A 17486-nucleotide genomic window follows, 5' to 3' on the forward strand; every position below is an offset into this window, starting at 1 on the left:
GGTAGCCCCAAGGCACTAACAGTTTCCAAACAGAACTGTTATTTAATGTATCACTTAAGGTTGTGGATATGCCTGTTAATCCATAGGAACAGATTTGCTGCATTTTCCCAAGTGTCACCAGCCACAATCTGAAGAGCAACTGTGAGACTAGAAAGAAACAAGAAAAATCTCCTTTCATTAGCTACCGTGCTCCCTCACCCAGAGAAGACTAAACTAGTTGAATTCATAAAATGCACCCCATCCAGTAAGAACATCCAATAATATGTTGCATGCAAGCTGGTTTTAGCTCAATTTGCAAGTAGGATTAATTTTCAGAAATTTCAGACTTTCCTGTTAATACCAGATAATAGTGCAGTGTGGTAGACTAATCAGATTACAGGGAATGTCAGCATGATTTGATTTTAAATGATGTGAAGCATGTTACTGGAACAATCACCCTCTAATTTTATGAAAGGATGCCCTGGAGGAATGACAGACAGGGTTCACCACATCTCAACAGCTGCAGACCTCTCCTTCAGTATCCTTTTAAAAATATACTTTGTTTACTCTGCTTTATCTCTGACTGACATTTTCTGACAGCAAGTTATAACATGAATTTTAATAAGACATGGACTTTGGGACAACAATGGATTGTATAAACAAACAGTGTGTAAGAAAATGGTATACAAATTTACCTTTTACACACCTACGCCACTGATTTACCACCTGCTACAACCAAATACCTGATGAGTGTTTTCAGTTAAACCCCCCACTATTCTACCTAGCCCTTCCCATTAATTTGACTCATGAGCTTCCCTTTTGCATCTCCCTCGTTCCCCACATCTTTACTCTCATTGGTTACAGCAGGGCTCAAGCAAGCTCATTTTATTTCTGGTTAATCTGATTAGGTAAGAACCTGCGATTGTGATGTCAGTGCATTAGTAGAAGGAAGTAATGCTTCCTGCAGGAAAGATGGCAATTTCGACCTTTTAGAAGCAAGCCGGGATCTAACTGGAAGATTGAAACAAAGCAAGCCAAACTGCAGTAGTAACACCAACACATTCTGCAGGAGCATAGTTCACAGAGGGATCATGGCTCAAGGACTGCAGGTAAGAAAGCATAATGTCCTTGTGTGTGGTTATTTGCCTGACGGGAGCTTTGGCCGTGGGGGGAAAGGTCATCTTCAGCAAAAATAGCAGAACATTAGAAACACTGACTAATGGAAAGCTTTGCTTCTTATATTTACTCGGCAGAAAAGATAGCTTTCAGAGCAGAAGCATCTGGATAGACTCTTTTCTACAGATGCATGCCATTGTTTGACTTTAACATACCTATATTGAGATTCTTTCATTCTGTGCTGATGAAACAATGGTTACGGATTTCTCTACTGTACAAAATCACTGTCGTTCATTTTGTTGTTTTTTTCCACTTAAACTCAGAAACCTACATCAGTAATTGAACAACTAACTCCTCAAGTTACAAACACATGATTTAAAAATTTAGTGATTTTGTTTGATAGTTTAGTAGATTGCTTTATTATTATGGGCTGTCACTGTATTGTTCAGCATATGCCACAATGCAAAGGCTTTAATGAGCCTGTAAGGCAGGTTGCTATGGTGATGTGGTGCTCAAACTGATGAGTTCTGGTTTTGAACCTTTCATTAGGCTTTAAAAAATGCTTCACACAGAGGATATTGTTGTAGCAGATATTGTTTGTACCCAAGACTCTCAATGAGCAGAGCTGTTAAACCAAGTAACAGCTACAAAGCTGCACTGCTGGAGTAACTCTAAGTAGTAGTAATGGTTATTTTTCACACCGGTATGCCTCAGGATTACCTTTATTGCACAGTTACATCCACACAGACAAAACTCACCCCTCACTTAAGCTGAAGCAGTTGTGGTGTCACTTATCAAGTGCAGCAGGAAGCTCAGCTTTGACAAGAAGGCTGACCTTTAACTTGCTGTGCAGAAGAAATGCTGTGCATTTCTAAATGCAAAAGCAGATTGCAAAGCTGAAGTCCATTAAATACTGCAATCAGTATCATGGCTAGGCAAAAGAAGCTGCTCAAATTCCAGGGAGCATTATCGCTACATTTAAGCTGCAGGTAAGTAGAATGCAATAGACATGGGAATCTTGGAGACCAGACAAACCAAAATGCAACAACAAAACAAACAGCGCTTTCTATACTGGTGGCAGTGACTGTCCTTAAGGGTGCCTTTTTTTTTTTTTTAAATACTTCAAATGATAATAATATTTATGTATTCTAGCAATCTCAAATAATCATTGTCTTTGACCAACGCTTCTAATTAAGTCAGAATCTCATACTCTGCCTGTGTATTCACCACAAGCAGCCTCCCAGAGGCAGAGGTGGGCCAGTTTGGAGCTGCCCAGCTGGGTCAATGGAACACCAAACCACGAGCAGCTCTGCGCTCACTACAGCTGCTCTCAGTGCTGTGGAGCAGCCCGACCCACGGCCGGTCCAGTGTCACTGCCAGCGTCTCTCCAGGATCAACGAGGCACGAACAAACCTGATCTAAAAGCCATCCTGTACTTAAGCTTTCACTTCACTGGCTTCAGCCACGAAGAAAATAGTACCTAAAGCAGGCAGAACAGCACTGCTGCCACCCACCCAGGGCTCAGCTGCAAGGTCATTCTGCACATTCTTGGACCATTAGGGCCGATCAATTTGGAGTACTTGCAGAATATGCTTAGTCCAGCCAGGATGAGCTTCTATATCCATGGCCTTGTGCTACTATAACCTGTTCTCTGAAATTTCCTTTAACACCTGTCTCTAGTTTTATTTGTAAATGCAGGAAGCTATTTGTGGCCAATTTAAAATAAATGGCAGTAATTGGTTATTTCATTTTTAGCTGCCGTCCGTTTTGCAAGTAATAACCTACTACTGTTTCCTACTGTCGATTTTTCTTTTCTTCTTTAGCGCTCATCTCTCCTATGCCAAAGAGAAGGAGAATTACAAACAATTCATCTGTCTAAAGAGTTTGCAGGGGGTAACTTGTTAGCAATAATTTATGCTATTAGTGCCGAATCCACAGCTCTGTGCTTTTATCAAGATGCTTTACTGAGTTCTGTGGAATGTAACTGGTATGTACGTAACCTACTTTTCACTAGAGAAGCTTTGAGCCAGCTCTGAATTTTTCTTTCAGTTAGTTCTGCATTTTTAACAACAGCAGGGCAATATCAGGTGTGACAAAAATCTCACAAATTTGAGGGGGTTTTCTTAATTTATTTCTAGAATTTATATATTAATCTCATTCACAGTTCTTTCTACTTCCTTTTATTTTTCCTTGCCTGCTTTTGTACCACCACTTTATAAATGAACGAAGCATCCATCAAGGTCTTGAAGGGAGGTAGAATCCAAAGACACAGATCTGTTTGGGGCCAGAAGAGAAACCCAAATGGAGATTATGGGGTTTCTACACATGAAGACACCTCTGGGTGCAACAGCCTGAAACCAGCATGTTGAATAAAGGACTGCAATCCTAAATCCTGGAGGCAGAAGGGTTAAGGTCCAGATCTGTGGGACATAGCCATGGCCAGTCCCCAGCCACGATGAGGAGCGCTCTGCTCCAAGGGCAAACAGCACAACTGCTTCCCACCTCTGGGCAGCCTCTGCAGCTTCCCCTCTTCCCACTGCCACCCCAGAGCTTCTCCTTTGGGGTGAATTATCTCCCCTGTTCTCTGAGACAGCTAATGGCAGGGATGTCCAAAGTTCAGCTGTGAATTCATGCTTAGGAGGCAAAGTTTTCTCTTTTACACAGTGGAAAGCGATGGTCAAGGTAGAGCAGCCCCCCAAAGTCACATGCTGACCTGTAATCCCAATCTCTGTGCCTTACATTTTAATTTTCGCTTGTCTACCACACGAGCAAGCTACTGAGCTCTGCAAGAAGGGCAAATGGAGCAAGAGGGGAGGTTGTAACTGTTTTGGGTGGCTTTTTTAATGAGTTGACCATGGCCAAGAATTTATTTCATAATGACTGGGGCAAAGTATTTGTTATCCATTCACAACTCAGCCACCAGCTCCTGAGTTATCAGATTGTGAATTGTTCTAAGAGAAAGATTAAAAATTCTCAGAAATGTTTTTATTTTGACATAATATTGGGGAGGAGGATTTTTTCTTCACACTATCAGAGACTGAAAGCTTTTTCTTGTATGGCTTTGTTGCTAGTTTTAGACTACTTGAATTTTCTTTGCAGATAAGAGATGAGGAAAGTGGCTACAACAAAAATCTGTTTTGCATTCCTAAGCATTATGAAGAAGATTTAGAGAGAGTCTTCATTCCTCATGGTCTCATCCTGGACAGGTATGAGGGTAAACAGAAAAGAATAGGGACAGTGGTGCCAATTTTTGTCTCTCCAAAAGAAAAGACTGAGGTCCTGCCCTGTGCAGCCCATGAGAAACATGGAAACCCTGCAGCCCCAACCCTTCTGTCCTAAAGTCTAGTACGAGAGGGGGTTTATGGAGAGGATTCCTCTACAAGCCCAGTTAACCTTCCATGTTCCCTCAAAGATCTTTAAGCCCACCTATCCTGCAATATTGAGGTTTGTGGATTAAATCAGCTTGTGCTGTGCAAATACATAACTAACTTTCCTACGACATTCTGTGGTCACACTCTGCTAGTTATAGAAACCTAACAGCAAGATCAGAATTTTTACTTGAACATTGCTTAATATATGGACAAACAACTATGATATACAGAACACTTTTTTTTTTTTTTCCCTCACAGGACAGAACGTTTGGCTAGAGATATCCTGCAAGACATGGGAAGTCACCACATTGTTGCACTCTGTGTCCTTAAAGGAGGCTACAAATTCTTTGCTGATTTGCTGGATCATATAAAAGCACTAAATCAAAATGGTGACAAGTCTGTGCCTGTTACCGTGGATTTTGTCAGAATAAAAAGCTACTGTGTAAGCAGCTTTCTTTTCTTTGGAAAATTGATTCTCTCCATAGACTGGCATTCTAAATAGTGGTACTTCGCATGAGAACCCCACAAAAATTGAGTTCATGTATCCATTCTGTTCAAATTACCTACTAAAAAGGAACTGATTTACTGATCTGCCCCAAAGGGCGGAGATTATACGTTCACTGGAATAAACATAGAGCAGAACACTCAACATGACGAAGGCAGGGGCAGATCTCAAACTCCCTCCTCTTGCAAAATAGCAAGAGCAGCACACCTTTCAAACAAATACAGGATAACACTGTTGGGCATGTTTATGTGACTTCCATCTCTTCTTTGTCCTTCTAGAATGATTCACCTGCAGAAAAAATCAGTTTTGTTGGAGAGGAACTGTCTACACTAAATGGGAAGGTATGAATTAGTATCTTTGTCTTTTAAAGGGAAACAACTGTTCTTGTGTATTTTCCAGGAAATCCATCTTTATTAATATTTTGGTACTGCATACTTCCAGCCACCTAACACTGATTTAAAATGCTGGGCTTTGAAACAGAGAATAATTCCCACTGATCTCAACGGAAACTTGAAGTGATCAGTAATGAGTGCTCCCAAGATCCTAGTCCCCATTTCATCCCAGAACCCCCAGGAAGGAACCATGCTGAATTGACTCGTTCCGTGTGGCTCTACAATACTAGTGCTATACATAGAGCGATATCTAGACCTGACATAGGTGCCTTTATCACCATATTTTAAGCTTTCATAAATACAGAAATTTCGACTCTTCAGAAATCACCAGAGTCAAGTCAGTAGTTCAAATGTCGACCTCCTTTGAAAATCAGTGCAACTTCCTTGTAACTGAGGGTTTTAGTGTGCTTTTTTTGGCTGTAGAATTTGCTGGAAATTGCCATTTAAATCTTTTCTCTTCTTTCCCTTCTCTTCCTATATAATGTCTTCCAGAATGTGTTAGTCGTAGAGGTAAGTAATGACTGAAGGAGGGGTGGAATGATATGGATTTTTTTCCTCCCTTCTTTTCAAATTAATACATATTACATATAACATAATAATTAATTATGCTACTGTGCTGCCGGGTTGGTATGCTCTAATTTAGTCTACTGACAGTCTGGTTTTCCTTTCAAACTTGAAGGATAATTTATTTTTTTATCTCTTTCAGGACATTATTGAGACTGGTAGAACAATGAAAGCACTGGTGTCAAAAATAAAAGACAAGAAACCCAGGATGGTTAAAGTTGTAAGGTACAAGGATATAGCTACTAACTGACATATTCAAATCATTTGGGTGAATCGTCAGTGTATGCTGACAGGTGCTTGTTTGGCTTGAAGTTTGGGGTGAAAGGAAATAAATGCAGGAAGTAATCCTCATCCAGCTGCTGAAATATTAAGTGTTTCTTAAAGAGACTGGGAAATTTACCCGTGCACTACCATCTTCACTGCTCAAATGAATAAAATAAGGTTTTATGGCTCTTTCTGTGTAGTCCATAAAGTCTCATGGATTCCCTGTTTCTTATTTTATGTTTGAAGGAAATTCATCTCTTTCCATAGGTTTTCTAACACCACCTCAGTTGCCTCAATACTAGAATGACAACACTCAGAATGTTTGTTAATATTCTCAACCGTAGAAGTTACCAGAATCTAAGAGTCTGTCAGCACTTGGAAGATGACTTCAAGTAGCATTCTAAATCTGCTTTTGGTAGATCTCTAAAAGGAAATTTTGTGGAATATCCCTGTGCCTGTCAAGTAACCACAATGCTTTATTAAAACAGTTGCTTTATGCACCAGTTATTCACACAGTCCTTCTAGTGACTGTCCAGGAGGTTCTCAGTTTCTTCTGAAGTGCACAGGCAAACCAAGAATAGATATGAATATTGCAGAAGACATTGTCCTTTCCTCCCTCCCTCCCCACTAAAATTGCTACCAGCCACTTGGACATGCTTCCCCCTCTGTGCTATTCTAGTGTCCTGAGGCATTGCTACATGGAAGGGCAATGATCCGAGACACAGGATCGAAGGGAACTGAATACAAAGTAGAGCCACTTGAACACGGAGAATGAACCTAGATCAGAGCCTTTGCTTCTCCCTCCACTACGAGGCTGACCACTGCTTTTTCTGTGCAATACTCTCACTGTTTGAAGTGCATGATTTTAGAAGCTTATGGGGAGGTGTGGGAGAAGGAAGTTTACAGCTTAGAGTAAGACATAATTTAAAAACCAACTGTCTCTGCTCTGCCTTACAGTCTGCTCATTAAAAGGACATGTCAGAGTCCAGGTTACAGACCAGACTGTAAGTATGGTGTTTTTCTGGTACTTTTTTTCTGTATTTTCCAAAACACAGTCTTACAGTTTCACTTCAGGCAGCACATCTGACGACTGGCACACAAGTTTCATGAAGGCCAAGAGAAATGGGGAAAAACTACACAAAACTTGTGAAGCAATGACCAGCTATGCCATCCCGAGACCTCATGACCACATTTTTTCCCTGCTTGGCCTGAGTGCAGGTTTAGCTATTTGATACACAAATTGAACTATTTGATAGTAGAAACAGAATCAAACCTTAACTGCTTTGCTTTGCTTTGCTTTGACCCTAGAGGACATTTGTTTTGACTCTGCATTATTAAACTTGCCTTGTTTCCAAACTGGAAAGTCCTACTGAATCACATTTCATCTACTTTCACTCAAGTGAAATCTCATTCCTTGTCTCCTCTCCCAGGACTAACGCATAACTAGGTTTTAAACAATTATTTTATTAATAAAAATCATTCTCTTAATACCTTAATTATAAACTGACTGATGGGAATGGTTTAGATTCTAACCTGTGTCATCAATTTACAGCTCAGATTCTTAAGGAAGCGCCCTGAAAGAGATGATGCCAATTACTCTTTGCTCAAGTATGTGTTGAATACAAACTCTGCACTTAAAAGCTACTTACACCACAGATATAAAAAGAACTGTGTTTTCTTACAGATGTAGGCTTTGAAATTCCAGATAAATTTGTGGTTGGATATGCTCTTGACTATAATGAATACTTCAGAGATCTAAATGTAAGTACACGCACATGACTCCACCGCCAGCTATCAGGCGCCTACCCACCACGGGTACCCAGCAAAAATATTTGTTTCTACTGAGAGCTTCTCAACAATTAAAAACCCTTCAATTCCAGCTAGAAACTTCCATTAAAAGAGCAAAGCCATTTTTAAGGTGCCGGGTTGGTAATGCAATGGAGGTGCATAAGAAATGTCTGGCTTCACCTTTTTATAATTCTAGTCCACAAGTCTCATGGCTCAGCCATGCTGCAGGACCTTCTGAACCCCCAGGATAGTGAACAGCATGCAGTCTGCAGCCCCAGCTGAAAATAAAATAACTTGTAATTTGACTTGAATTGGAAATTTGTCTGCCTTTGTTCAATCCTCTGTTGCTCTTCTATCACCGAGTCTTTGAAGCGGCTGGTCAGGGACTCCGTGCGAAGGTTTTCCATACACCTTTGGATAACGTGTCTGTGAGATCTCTCTTCCCTTATTCCTTTAGAGCTTCCTTAGGCTGTACAGAGTAGTAGACTTGGAAACAGCGTAAACTAATAGGGTTGATCTTTTCTTCCCTCCTTTGTTTTCAAAAGTACTCTCTTAATTCCGGGTAACTCGGAAAGTTTTTCACTTCTAAGTCTTTTTACTAAGACAAACCAGTTCTGCTGAAGACACAAACAATCTGTGCTATTGTTCAGCAGCATGAAGTAGTGTGCAGTAATTTAACAAACCGAAGTTCTTTCAAATATATAAACCTATATATTACAGATAAGCTTGGAAAGAATATTAAAACCTCGAGTTTACTGCAAGTAGGGAACTTGCAACAATTACGGTTCTAGTGTGTTTTTATTACAATGCTGGGAATACAGCTGAAAATCAGTCTCGCACTTCATTCGAAGATAGAGGTTGATAAATATTGTACTTCTTCTTTTAGCACATCTGTATTCTGAAAGAGAAGGCCAAAGAGAAATACAGGATGTGATAACGTCAGTCTTCTGGAGCACTAATTCCTGGCTGCTGCTTAGGTGCTAAACCATTACACCAGGAAATCACTTCCGCTGCTTGCGTGTCCCTACGAAGAACGAGAAGCCAAATGTTAGCGCCCAGGACCTGCAGCTCTCCGATTCCCACTTGCACTCTGCGCTGCACACGGACTGTTGAGTTCCCGCGTTTTTCCCGCTGTGAGGGAGCAGCTCGGAGCTGGCTGCGAGCCTCTGGCGCCGCGCCCGTCCCGTTCCGGGCCCCGGGGCGGATTCCTGCCGCTCCTGCCGGGGCCCGAGGGGGAACCGAGGAAGGCTGCAGCAGGCGGGGGCCGAGGCGGGAACGAGGTCCGCCCGGCGCCCCTTTTCGGCCCGGCGCGGCCGTCACAATCGTCGCCGCGGTTGCCCGGGAGCCGCGAAGGTAACCACGGCTGTGGCCGCCGTGCGCCCTCAGTTGCCTCACGGCGCGCTCCGCACTGGGCGCTGCAGCCTGGGCGCCTGCGGGCGGCTTCACTGGGCGATTTGCCGGGTGAATTGTCGGCGGAACATTGGTTTCTGCGAGCGAGTCCTGAACTCGCGGGGACTCTGTCTCTGCGAGCGAGTCCTGAACTCGCGGGGACTCTGTCTCTGCGAGCGAGTCCTGAATTGCCTTTGAAGGTAAAGACTGACTAAAGTTGAAGTTTTTGGTTTTGTCGCATCTGTGCTCTGAAAAAGAATGCCAAAGGGAAATACAGGATGTGATAATGCCAGTCTTCTGGTGTAGCAGTTCGGTGGCACGTACAGCCGAGTGGGTGAACAATATATGGTGCAATGATTGTGCTCTCTTTTTACTGAAGAAATGCAACATCTCCTAAATACACTAGTCTATACATTTTTTCCTGTAGTGATTACTTAAACTGCTTAAAGGTGAATGAGTTCTGTTCAAGTTTCAGTGGATTGTTATGATCTGGTTGTTAACATTATTAGGAAAATGCATCTGAATTCAGGTGCAAACGAGACCATATGCCAAAATCAATAGTCTGGATTTAATGTAACAGCAAATGTGAGGAAGAGAGAGAGAAAGAAATAGAAAAGGGGAGGAGGGGGGTTGGGGAGAGGGACAGAAAGAGAGTGACAGAGACTGATTAAGGTGGAAAATATCACCATTCCATGGAACCCATCGGCATACCATTAAATCCTCTTCTAGTCTTCTCTGTGCTGAGGTGTGACAAAACATAAGAGTCCAATGGATTCGTACAGATTTGGGCAAGGTGGGACTGCCCAGGTACCTCCCTGGGGCAGGGCAAGTTTGACTCTGTCTCTTGCTACTTTCAACTCATATAAAACCTTTAGCAGCAGCATATCCTTGGAGTCTGCCATGAATTGGGTTCTGGATTTTCAGGTCTGTTACTTTGCATCCCGTGCAGTCACCTGGTGCAAGGCCTCAGGCGTGGGTCTGGGGGCACTTTGGAGGTCTTTGATGGGTTGTGACACCCCCTCAGCTGCCCCTCACGGCAATGTCCCTTGGATGTGGCCTTCTGGGAGTGGGGGTTTTAGAGCTGAGCCAGTTTGTGTGAGGGAGGATGGGTGTCCACTGCCTCTGAGCAGAGGTTACACCACACCCCCAAAATTTCCTCCTTCCCTCTCTGTTGATGGGAGGTTTGTGTGCAAGCCTGGCCTCAGCAGATGAGTCTGTGGCTATGACTTCCCCAGACAGAGCTGATTTTCAGGACAGCTGCTGGGTTTGGTTTTGTTGTGGATACATGTTTCTCCCTGAGCCTTGTTTACTCCTCCCCAGACCTGAGGTAGTGGGACAATAGTGTCACCTTTATCTTGTCTCAGTTTCCCTTAGGTGGCTTAACTCACAGTCCAAAGTTCCACTCAGGAAGCATTTTCAAGCAAGGGTGGGCTTTGGTGCTCGCAGCTTCTTTATACAGCTTTGTCACAAAGGGCAAAAATTCCTTTATGACACTATTTCAGCCATTAGCCATGACATTCCAGTCTCTCACAAGTCCTGTGAGGAGCAGCTGAGAGAGCAGGGGTTCTTCAGCCTAAAGAAGAGGAGGTCCACTTGAGCTGTTTTTAAGTAATATTTAAGCTACAGCTTTGTTCTATCTATCATTAATGTTCAGATTCTTGGCTCCAGGTTTCAGTATGATCCATCTTTGAAGTGCACAACATAGCCATATAGTCCTCAAATACAGTCCCACTAGAGGTCTAACAATACTAGCTACTTGTGCCAAACAAGCACTTAGCTACCTTTAAGTAATGTAAAATTTTTAGCACCAGTATATCCCTTGAGTCTGCCATGAATTGGGGTATGCATTTTCGGACTTTCATTGTTGCTCCTTCCAGGTGAAGCATTGTCGCTTATCTACGACATCCTCCCTTCAAAATGGCTTCTGGATTCTCGAAGAAGACACCACCACCACCACCACCTCGTTCTTTGTTAAGAGAAAAACTGGCGTCTGTTAAAGTGAGTACCCACTGGGGCTGTGCTAAGGCTGGAAACTCCCCTGGTGTCCCTCCTCTCCCTGCCCTGCCCGTTGTCCAGCAGCACTGTCCAGCTGCAGACCCCGTCCCCACCTCTCTGTGCCGTGCTCCTCTTGGTGGGGCTGTCCTGGTGCAGTAGGGAACACCGTGTGTTGCTTCAGGGACAGTCCAGCTTGCCTGGCTCTGCCACCGGAGCCAAGTTAAACCTCTGTGAAGCTGAAGCCCTGAGCACCTGCTCCTTTCCCTCCCCTTGGCCACAGTCATTCCTTCTGTCAGGCTGGACACTCACCAGTGCTGCTCTGACCAACCTGCCCTTGGGCATGTGGGGGGGAAGCTCAAATTCTGCCCAAAGCCTTGAGAGACGCGGCTGGTCCCAGCCTGAAGAGGTTCCAAACCAGCTGTTCCCTCTCCTCTCCTGTGTGGGGCACAGATCCAGCCCTGCAGGCAGCAGAGTCAGGGCCACAAAGGTGCCTTGGCTGTTGGGAGATCACTTGACTGAAGATACCCCACGGCTGAGGCTCTGTCAAGGAGATCCCTCTGTTTTCTTCTGCGGAGGGATCTGTGAGCCCAGACAGAGAAAACCAAAGCCAATTAATGGAGAGAACTAAAACTTGGACACATTCCTGTGCACCTCACTCTTGGTACAACTTTGCTTTCTTGCGTCTCTTGGACTCGCCCAGCAGTGCTATCTCCTTGCTGTGAGTTTTGAGTGTTGTGCAGGAATGGAGTTAGGGGAGTGCTGAGAGCTCCACCCCACTCTCTGAAAAGGTCACTGCCTCAATCCAATAAAACTAAAGAGGAAAAAAATGCCCAAAGAGCAGAAATCCCCAAACAAGTCACATCAAATCATGGAGAAGCTAATGGGACAGAGCCATGGGGTTGGAGTATGTATATTTTATTCTGTGTTATTAATTTACTGATGCTAAGTATTTCAGCAAGTAACTTCCAGGGCTTCCAGGACTGTCCTAGACTATGTGATCACAAATTATTCACCAGTGCCGCTTGTTCAAGAGAAAGCCTATATGAAGAGTGGCATCTCTGAGGCTCTTGCTGCGTTTTTTTTTGCCTTTCAGCTGCTTCCATCTACGTTCCTGAGGGAGAAGGTTCAGGCCAGTACTGGGAGGCGTATTCTGCCCAGCATTAGCCCATTTCAAGTCCTGAGACTGAGTCGTCAAAAGGTAGCCTTTTCCTGCTCTTTTTCTTTCTGTTTGATGTGAAGTTTGAAGAGGATGTGTGCTTGTGACAGGCTCGCCTCCAGCAAAACATCTCAGTGTCCAGGTCCTGTCATTGCAAACTGCTGCTTGTGGTGGACTTGGAGTCCTGATCTGCACCAGGCCAACACAAATAACCTCTGCTGAAGCTGCTGGGCTTTGCTGGAGTGTAGCTGCCATTGCTAAAACAAGGGGGGGAAGGCTGGGGACGCAAAGGCACAAAATTGCCATTTGCCATTCTCCTGCTGAAACAGCCGCCTCTTGCTTAGGTGCGGTCACCATCAAATGCTTGGGGTCATAGGATTCCCTCCACAGTGGCAGCGTTGCCCTTTGAAGGCCGAGGAGCTGCAGTAATTACTTCAGATTTAACAAAACTCATTGCATTCATGCTTTGGGTTGGAACCCTGACGTGGTGTTAGATTTTGCAGGCTGCCAGATGTACAGGGGACTCACCCTGGGCAGAGGGGAATGGATGTGCTTTATCTGGATCCGTGCCTGCTTAGAGGTGTGTTTAAAGCTGCTTTTCTTGCAGGACTGGCTCAGTATAAAGCCCACTCCAAACGGGTAGGTGACCGAGGTGGGCAGTTGAGCAGGAAACTGGCAGCATGAGATGTGTAACAAAGTGGTTAAGGATCGCCCTGGAGAGGGGGGATTGGGAACACCTCAGAGAAGGGCACGACTAAGGGGACAGCGTGCTGCAGCCACTCCCTTGGGCAGAGTGTGCCTCCTGTCAAGTCACGGAGGATTCCTGCTTGTGTCTCTGGAGTGACAGCAGTGTGTCTGGAGAGGGCAGACAAAGCAGGGGAGAGTTTTCTCAAAGCAATGTCTCTGCTCCAGAAGCATTTGTTGCTGTTGTGTCATTCCAGACGTGCTCTCCAATGGTATTAAATAAGATAGCAATAACAGATTACAAGAAAGCACCCATTTAAAAAGGAGATACCAACTTGCTGAGAAAAGAACTGAACGTTATCCTCATTCAGCGATCACCTCATTTGTCTTTTTCCTAACTTCTGTGTTACTTTACTTTTGCCTTTACCTCTGCTAGCAATGCACTAACTTTTAAATACAATTAACGGGGACAAAATCATCCAAGCAAAAGAAAACTGTTTATTAGTAACGATTCAACTGAGCTGGGCGTGTCTCCGTCTCCCCTGGAGACAAACAAAGACACCCTCCAGCAGAATGGCAATCTTTCTATACCCTTTATACCTGCCTGGGGCGGTCCCCGGCCCCTTTCCCGTTGGACGGTACTCAGGAACTTCCATTCTCTCTGACCACCAACTTTTCTGTCCCCTCCCCTCTCATCACCAACTTTTCTGTCCCCTCCCCTCTCCTCCTACTTCCTTTTGGTCAGGTCTTCAACCACGTCCTTCTCCCAGCTCACAGCAGCACGCAACAAACCAACCTGAAAAAATCCAAACCACAAACAACACACAGAACCAACAACTTTCATTCTTTAACTTAATAACCTTTTGACATTGTTCAGCAAAATATCGCCTCATCTCTCACACCTCCTCTGGTACTGTTCTCTTCTTACTGATGTCTAAGTTCTAGATGAAAAAAGATACTTGCAGTTGTGTGGGCCTCAATTTCCCTGTCTCAGAATAACGGACATCCCAAAATTGTTTCCCATGGAGTCTGATGTAAATTTATGGGTTTTACTTACTCCATGAGTCCTCAGTCAGTGCCCCAGAGCTCTGTGACCTCATGGGCACAGGGCAGTCCTCAAGGTAAGTGCTGCCTGGCATTCTGGAGAAGGAAACCCGGAGAAATAGGTGCCAAAAGAGCAGCTTGGCTCGAGCCTGCTCTCTGTGGCCCTGCAGCTCTTGATCAGCTGAGAGCAGAGGTGGGTGAGCTACTGTTTCCCTAGTGTGGCCTGGGCAGAGGTGCTCACCATGAGTCTGTACTTCAGTGGGGATCAGTGTAAGATTCTCCTTCATGAACCTTCCTCCCAGCAGCTGAACGTCTCCCTGCTCTCTCTTGCCTCTCCAGTTGTCATCAACTCCCCGGAAAAAGAGCTCGTTTAGCGTTTCCCCACCAGAGGTGGTATTTCGGAACTTCGTCGTTCATGAGGTCTATGAAATGGTGGTGTCTCTCATGAATAAGGGCGAGGTAAGTGCTGGGACATGGAGCTTTAACACTGTGCTGGAAGAGTGGTGTAATTCCCATAGTGTACAGCAAAGCAAGTTATCTGCTGCAGCACATCCAGAAGAAAATGTCTCAGCATCTTGTTCTGCAAGATGGTGGAAATCTTCCTGTGCTGGGAATTCTCCCCTGATTTTGCCCATGGGCTGACGGTATCTATCCCAAAGGAGTTTCCTTCTTTTGAAAGCTCTGATTGATAGGAATGTTGAGGGTTGTACAGTTCTTACCTGCTCTCATGCTTTGCCTTGAGTCTATACCACATCTTGTGTCTCCTTGGTTAATCTTGGTTCCTGGTAGAAATTTCTGCCTCTCTCAGCCTGTTTGGCTCCCTTTGTGCAGCTCACAGTCAAAGCTCAGGGGCTGAGTCTTCTACGCTTTCTGCTGGAATCACTATCATTAGTGGCATTGGCACGGCAGGAAATGTTCTGAAACAGCCCTGGAATCAGATTGATGTAGCAGAAGCAGTAGGAGGCCTTTAGGTGCCACTTCAGGCTCCTGCTAAGCTTCATCCAGCTCTGCTCAGGTTTTCCAAAAGCAACATGGTGCTCTGCTTTCCCTTTGGAGAACCACAGCACATCCAAAGCCATGTGCTCCTGTTTGGCAGTTTCCCAAGAGAGTTGAGAGGGAAAAAGTTGAAAAATGTCAGCAGTTGTGTTGGACTGTAAAGGGGAAAACTGAGACCATTTGAATTTCAGTCAGGGAAACATTTTCTTAAATGAGGCTTGTGCCAAGAGTGGGCTAGTGGGAAGAGACAGGAGGGAGTCAAAATCATCTGGTTTAGACTTTTTGAGAGCATTTTGGTGCTCAGGGGTTGATATGTATGTGTTGAAAATGCATGTTTGCTGTGTCTGTGTATCCCAGAGAGCAGAACTTGGCCTGCTGGCTGCAAGCGGGAATGCCCAGCAGCCCAGCTTGCCTGCAGAGGCAGCAAGAACCCCTGGAGAGCCAAGGTTGGCTTTTAATACTGAAACCACACTGTGAGTCAGTGCTGGTCATGTTTTGAAATATTGCCCCCGCAGTCCCCCCCCCCGCAGCAAGCTCTGGAGAGGCTTTGGAGGAATATCTCCGAAGGGACAGGACAAAAGATTTCAAAAGAGGCTCTTACCCCCAGATTATTCCTCAAAGGGGTCCAGGGGCCGAAAGAGAGAGAACAAAGAAATCCAGGGGTCTTATCTAGTCTCCTATTTTGGGAGGGTCCTGGCATTCAGCCAATTAGGTGTGGACATGTAGGGAGGAAATTCCCGAAGGGTCAAAAGGCGAGAGACCATTCCCCTAAAGAATTACAACGTTTCTCCAGGAGGAAAATGCCTTTGAAGCCCACAGTCAGTAGGCACAGCCTGTCTGTGTTTCCATCACTTTTGGGGAGGTGATTGCTGTAATCAGTTGATGATTCTTCCTTGCTGCTTTACTGGCCCTTTAAATTCTCTTTGTCGTCTCCTTTTTTTAGGGATTGCTGTGTTCCTTCTTTTGCTTTTCAGGTTTGCTTTTATTCCCAGTAAGGCCACAGTGTTTGGTCTCCTCTCTTGCTGGTCTGCCTGCATGACTGTATCCCCCAGAACTGCCCTATCCAAAGCTGACCTGCTAGAAAGGAATTTCTTCCTTCCCCCAGGATAATGTGCTGTTATGCTTTCAGGTAGCACAAACCCTCTGTGGAACACTACTGCATAGCTGTGTGCAGGCAGAAGCCAGCAGGTTTTTGGCCCTGTTGAATATGCAGATGATTTGGTTCAGGTGCTCTTGTCTCCATCCTGCTGGTGCTGACCTGCTCGGCCTTTCCTTCCCACCAGGCACTGCCCTACTGCCCCTGGCCAAAATGCTGGAGCCAGACAGAAGGGATTCAAGTTCACCCTTGGGAATTCTGTGCCTGTACCTCCACAGCTGAAAGGGCTTTGGAAAAGGGGTCAAGGAAGGACGTCACCAGGGCATGGGCAGGTCTCCTCTTGTCCTGTTTCCTCAAGTGGCAAAATCATGGTTCCATGTCTTTCCTGCAGAATCTTCAGAGGGTGCAGGTCTCCATGGAGAGCTCACCTTACTTCCAGCTGGCGGGCCCCAGTGATGCATGCCGTGCCGTGCCAGGAGGCGCCGTTACCAATGTGCACGTCCACTTCACCCCTGACGAGAACAAGGTGAGACTGGAGGAGCCAAAACACAGAATTATCTCCAAAGCCATTGTTGTCCCTGCACTCTGGGTACAGCCCATGCTGTGAGCTTGGCTCCAGGCCGTGGGCAGGCAGCCTGCAGCCAGTCCCAGCTTGGCATGTGCTGTCAGGCCCTGCACCCAGGCCTGACAGGCCCTGCTTCCCCTCGCTGCACTTTCCTCTGAGCATTCCCAAGGGAAGAAAGATGCACAGGGAACAGTATGAAAATGATAGAGGGGTGTTGATAGATGTCTGGCCATCTCTAGGTATAGTGGAAGGGGTTTCATTATTCTGCAAAGTACTAGAGGAACAAAGAGGTCAGAGAGCTTTCCTCCTTCCTGACTGGCCACAGCTTCCCTGCCTCACCCGGGGCTGGAGCAAGGACGGTGCTTTTTCACACCCTCTGTTCTCCAGCCTTGGGCTGTGCTGTCCCAGAGCACAGCTGACCATGATACGGCTGCAAGGCCAGGGCAGAGGATGTGCTGTGCCCGTGGGCCCAGCCTGGCACAGGCACACTGAGCTCTAGGTGCCCTTAGTCAGCAGGAGCTTGGTGAGCTGCAGGGGACTTGGACACCTGCCTGAAAGAGCTCGTGTAGGGCAGGTACAGCC

General features: G+C 45.4%; 2 protein-coding genes across 3 annotated transcripts in view; both read left to right on the forward strand.

Annotated features, from left to right (window-relative positions):
• The first annotated feature begins 912 nt into the window (after nucleotides 1-912).
• On the forward strand, nucleotides 913-9541 carry LOC136295777 (hypoxanthine-guanine phosphoribosyltransferase-like). 2 transcript variants are annotated; one of them, XM_066194403.1, is made up of 9 exons: nucleotides 913-1088; nucleotides 4195-4301; nucleotides 4725-4908; nucleotides 5250-5312; nucleotides 5856-5873; nucleotides 6070-6152; nucleotides 7149-7195; nucleotides 7876-7952; nucleotides 8866-9541. In XM_066194403.1, the coding sequence occupies exons 1-9, from the start codon at nucleotides 1071-1073 to the stop codon at nucleotides 8911-8913; spliced, it is 645 nt and encodes a 214-aa protein (XP_066050500.1). In that variant the 5' UTR covers nucleotides 913-1070; the 3' UTR covers nucleotides 8914-9541. The 2 variants fall into 2 exon arrangements, with proteins under 2 accessions (XP_066050500.1, XP_066050499.1); XM_066194402.1 differs by lacking the exon at nucleotides 5856-5873.
• An 866-nt stretch (nucleotides 9542-10407) lies between these two features.
• Nucleotides 10408-17486, forward strand: part of LOC136296078 (hydrocephalus-inducing protein homolog) — a 73955-nt gene continuing 66876 nt past the window's right edge. The window contains exons 1-4 of the mRNA XM_066194902.1: nucleotides 10408-10463; nucleotides 11252-11366; nucleotides 14587-14706; nucleotides 16731-16865. Of these exons, the coding sequence (XP_066050999.1) occupies nucleotides 10408-10463; nucleotides 11252-11366; nucleotides 14587-14706; nucleotides 16731-16865 (426 nt within the window). The remainder of the gene's footprint in view (nucleotides 10464-11251; nucleotides 11367-14586; nucleotides 14707-16730; nucleotides 16866-17486) is intronic.

Source organism: Chamaea fasciata, unplaced genomic scaffold (genome assembly GCF_029207755.1).
Source record: "Chamaea fasciata isolate MVZ Bird 193981 ecotype frontalis unplaced genomic scaffold, bChaFas1.0.hap1 SCAF_12, whole genome shotgun sequence".
NCBI lineage: Eukaryota > Metazoa > Chordata > Aves > Passeriformes > Sylviidae > Chamaea > Chamaea fasciata.

Bases quoted from the DNA above. Each gene is read 5' to 3' on its own strand.
- LOC136295777 (XM_066194403.1), top strand. The intron at 4,909-5,249 runs GTAAGCAGCTTT...TTGTCCTTCTAG, and splicing joins TCAGAATAAAAAGCTACTGT to AATGATTCACCTGCAGAAAA. The intron at 7,953-8,865 runs GTAAGTACACGC...TTCTTCTTTTAG, and splicing joins AATACTTCAGAGATCTAAAT to CACATCTGTATTCTGAAAGA.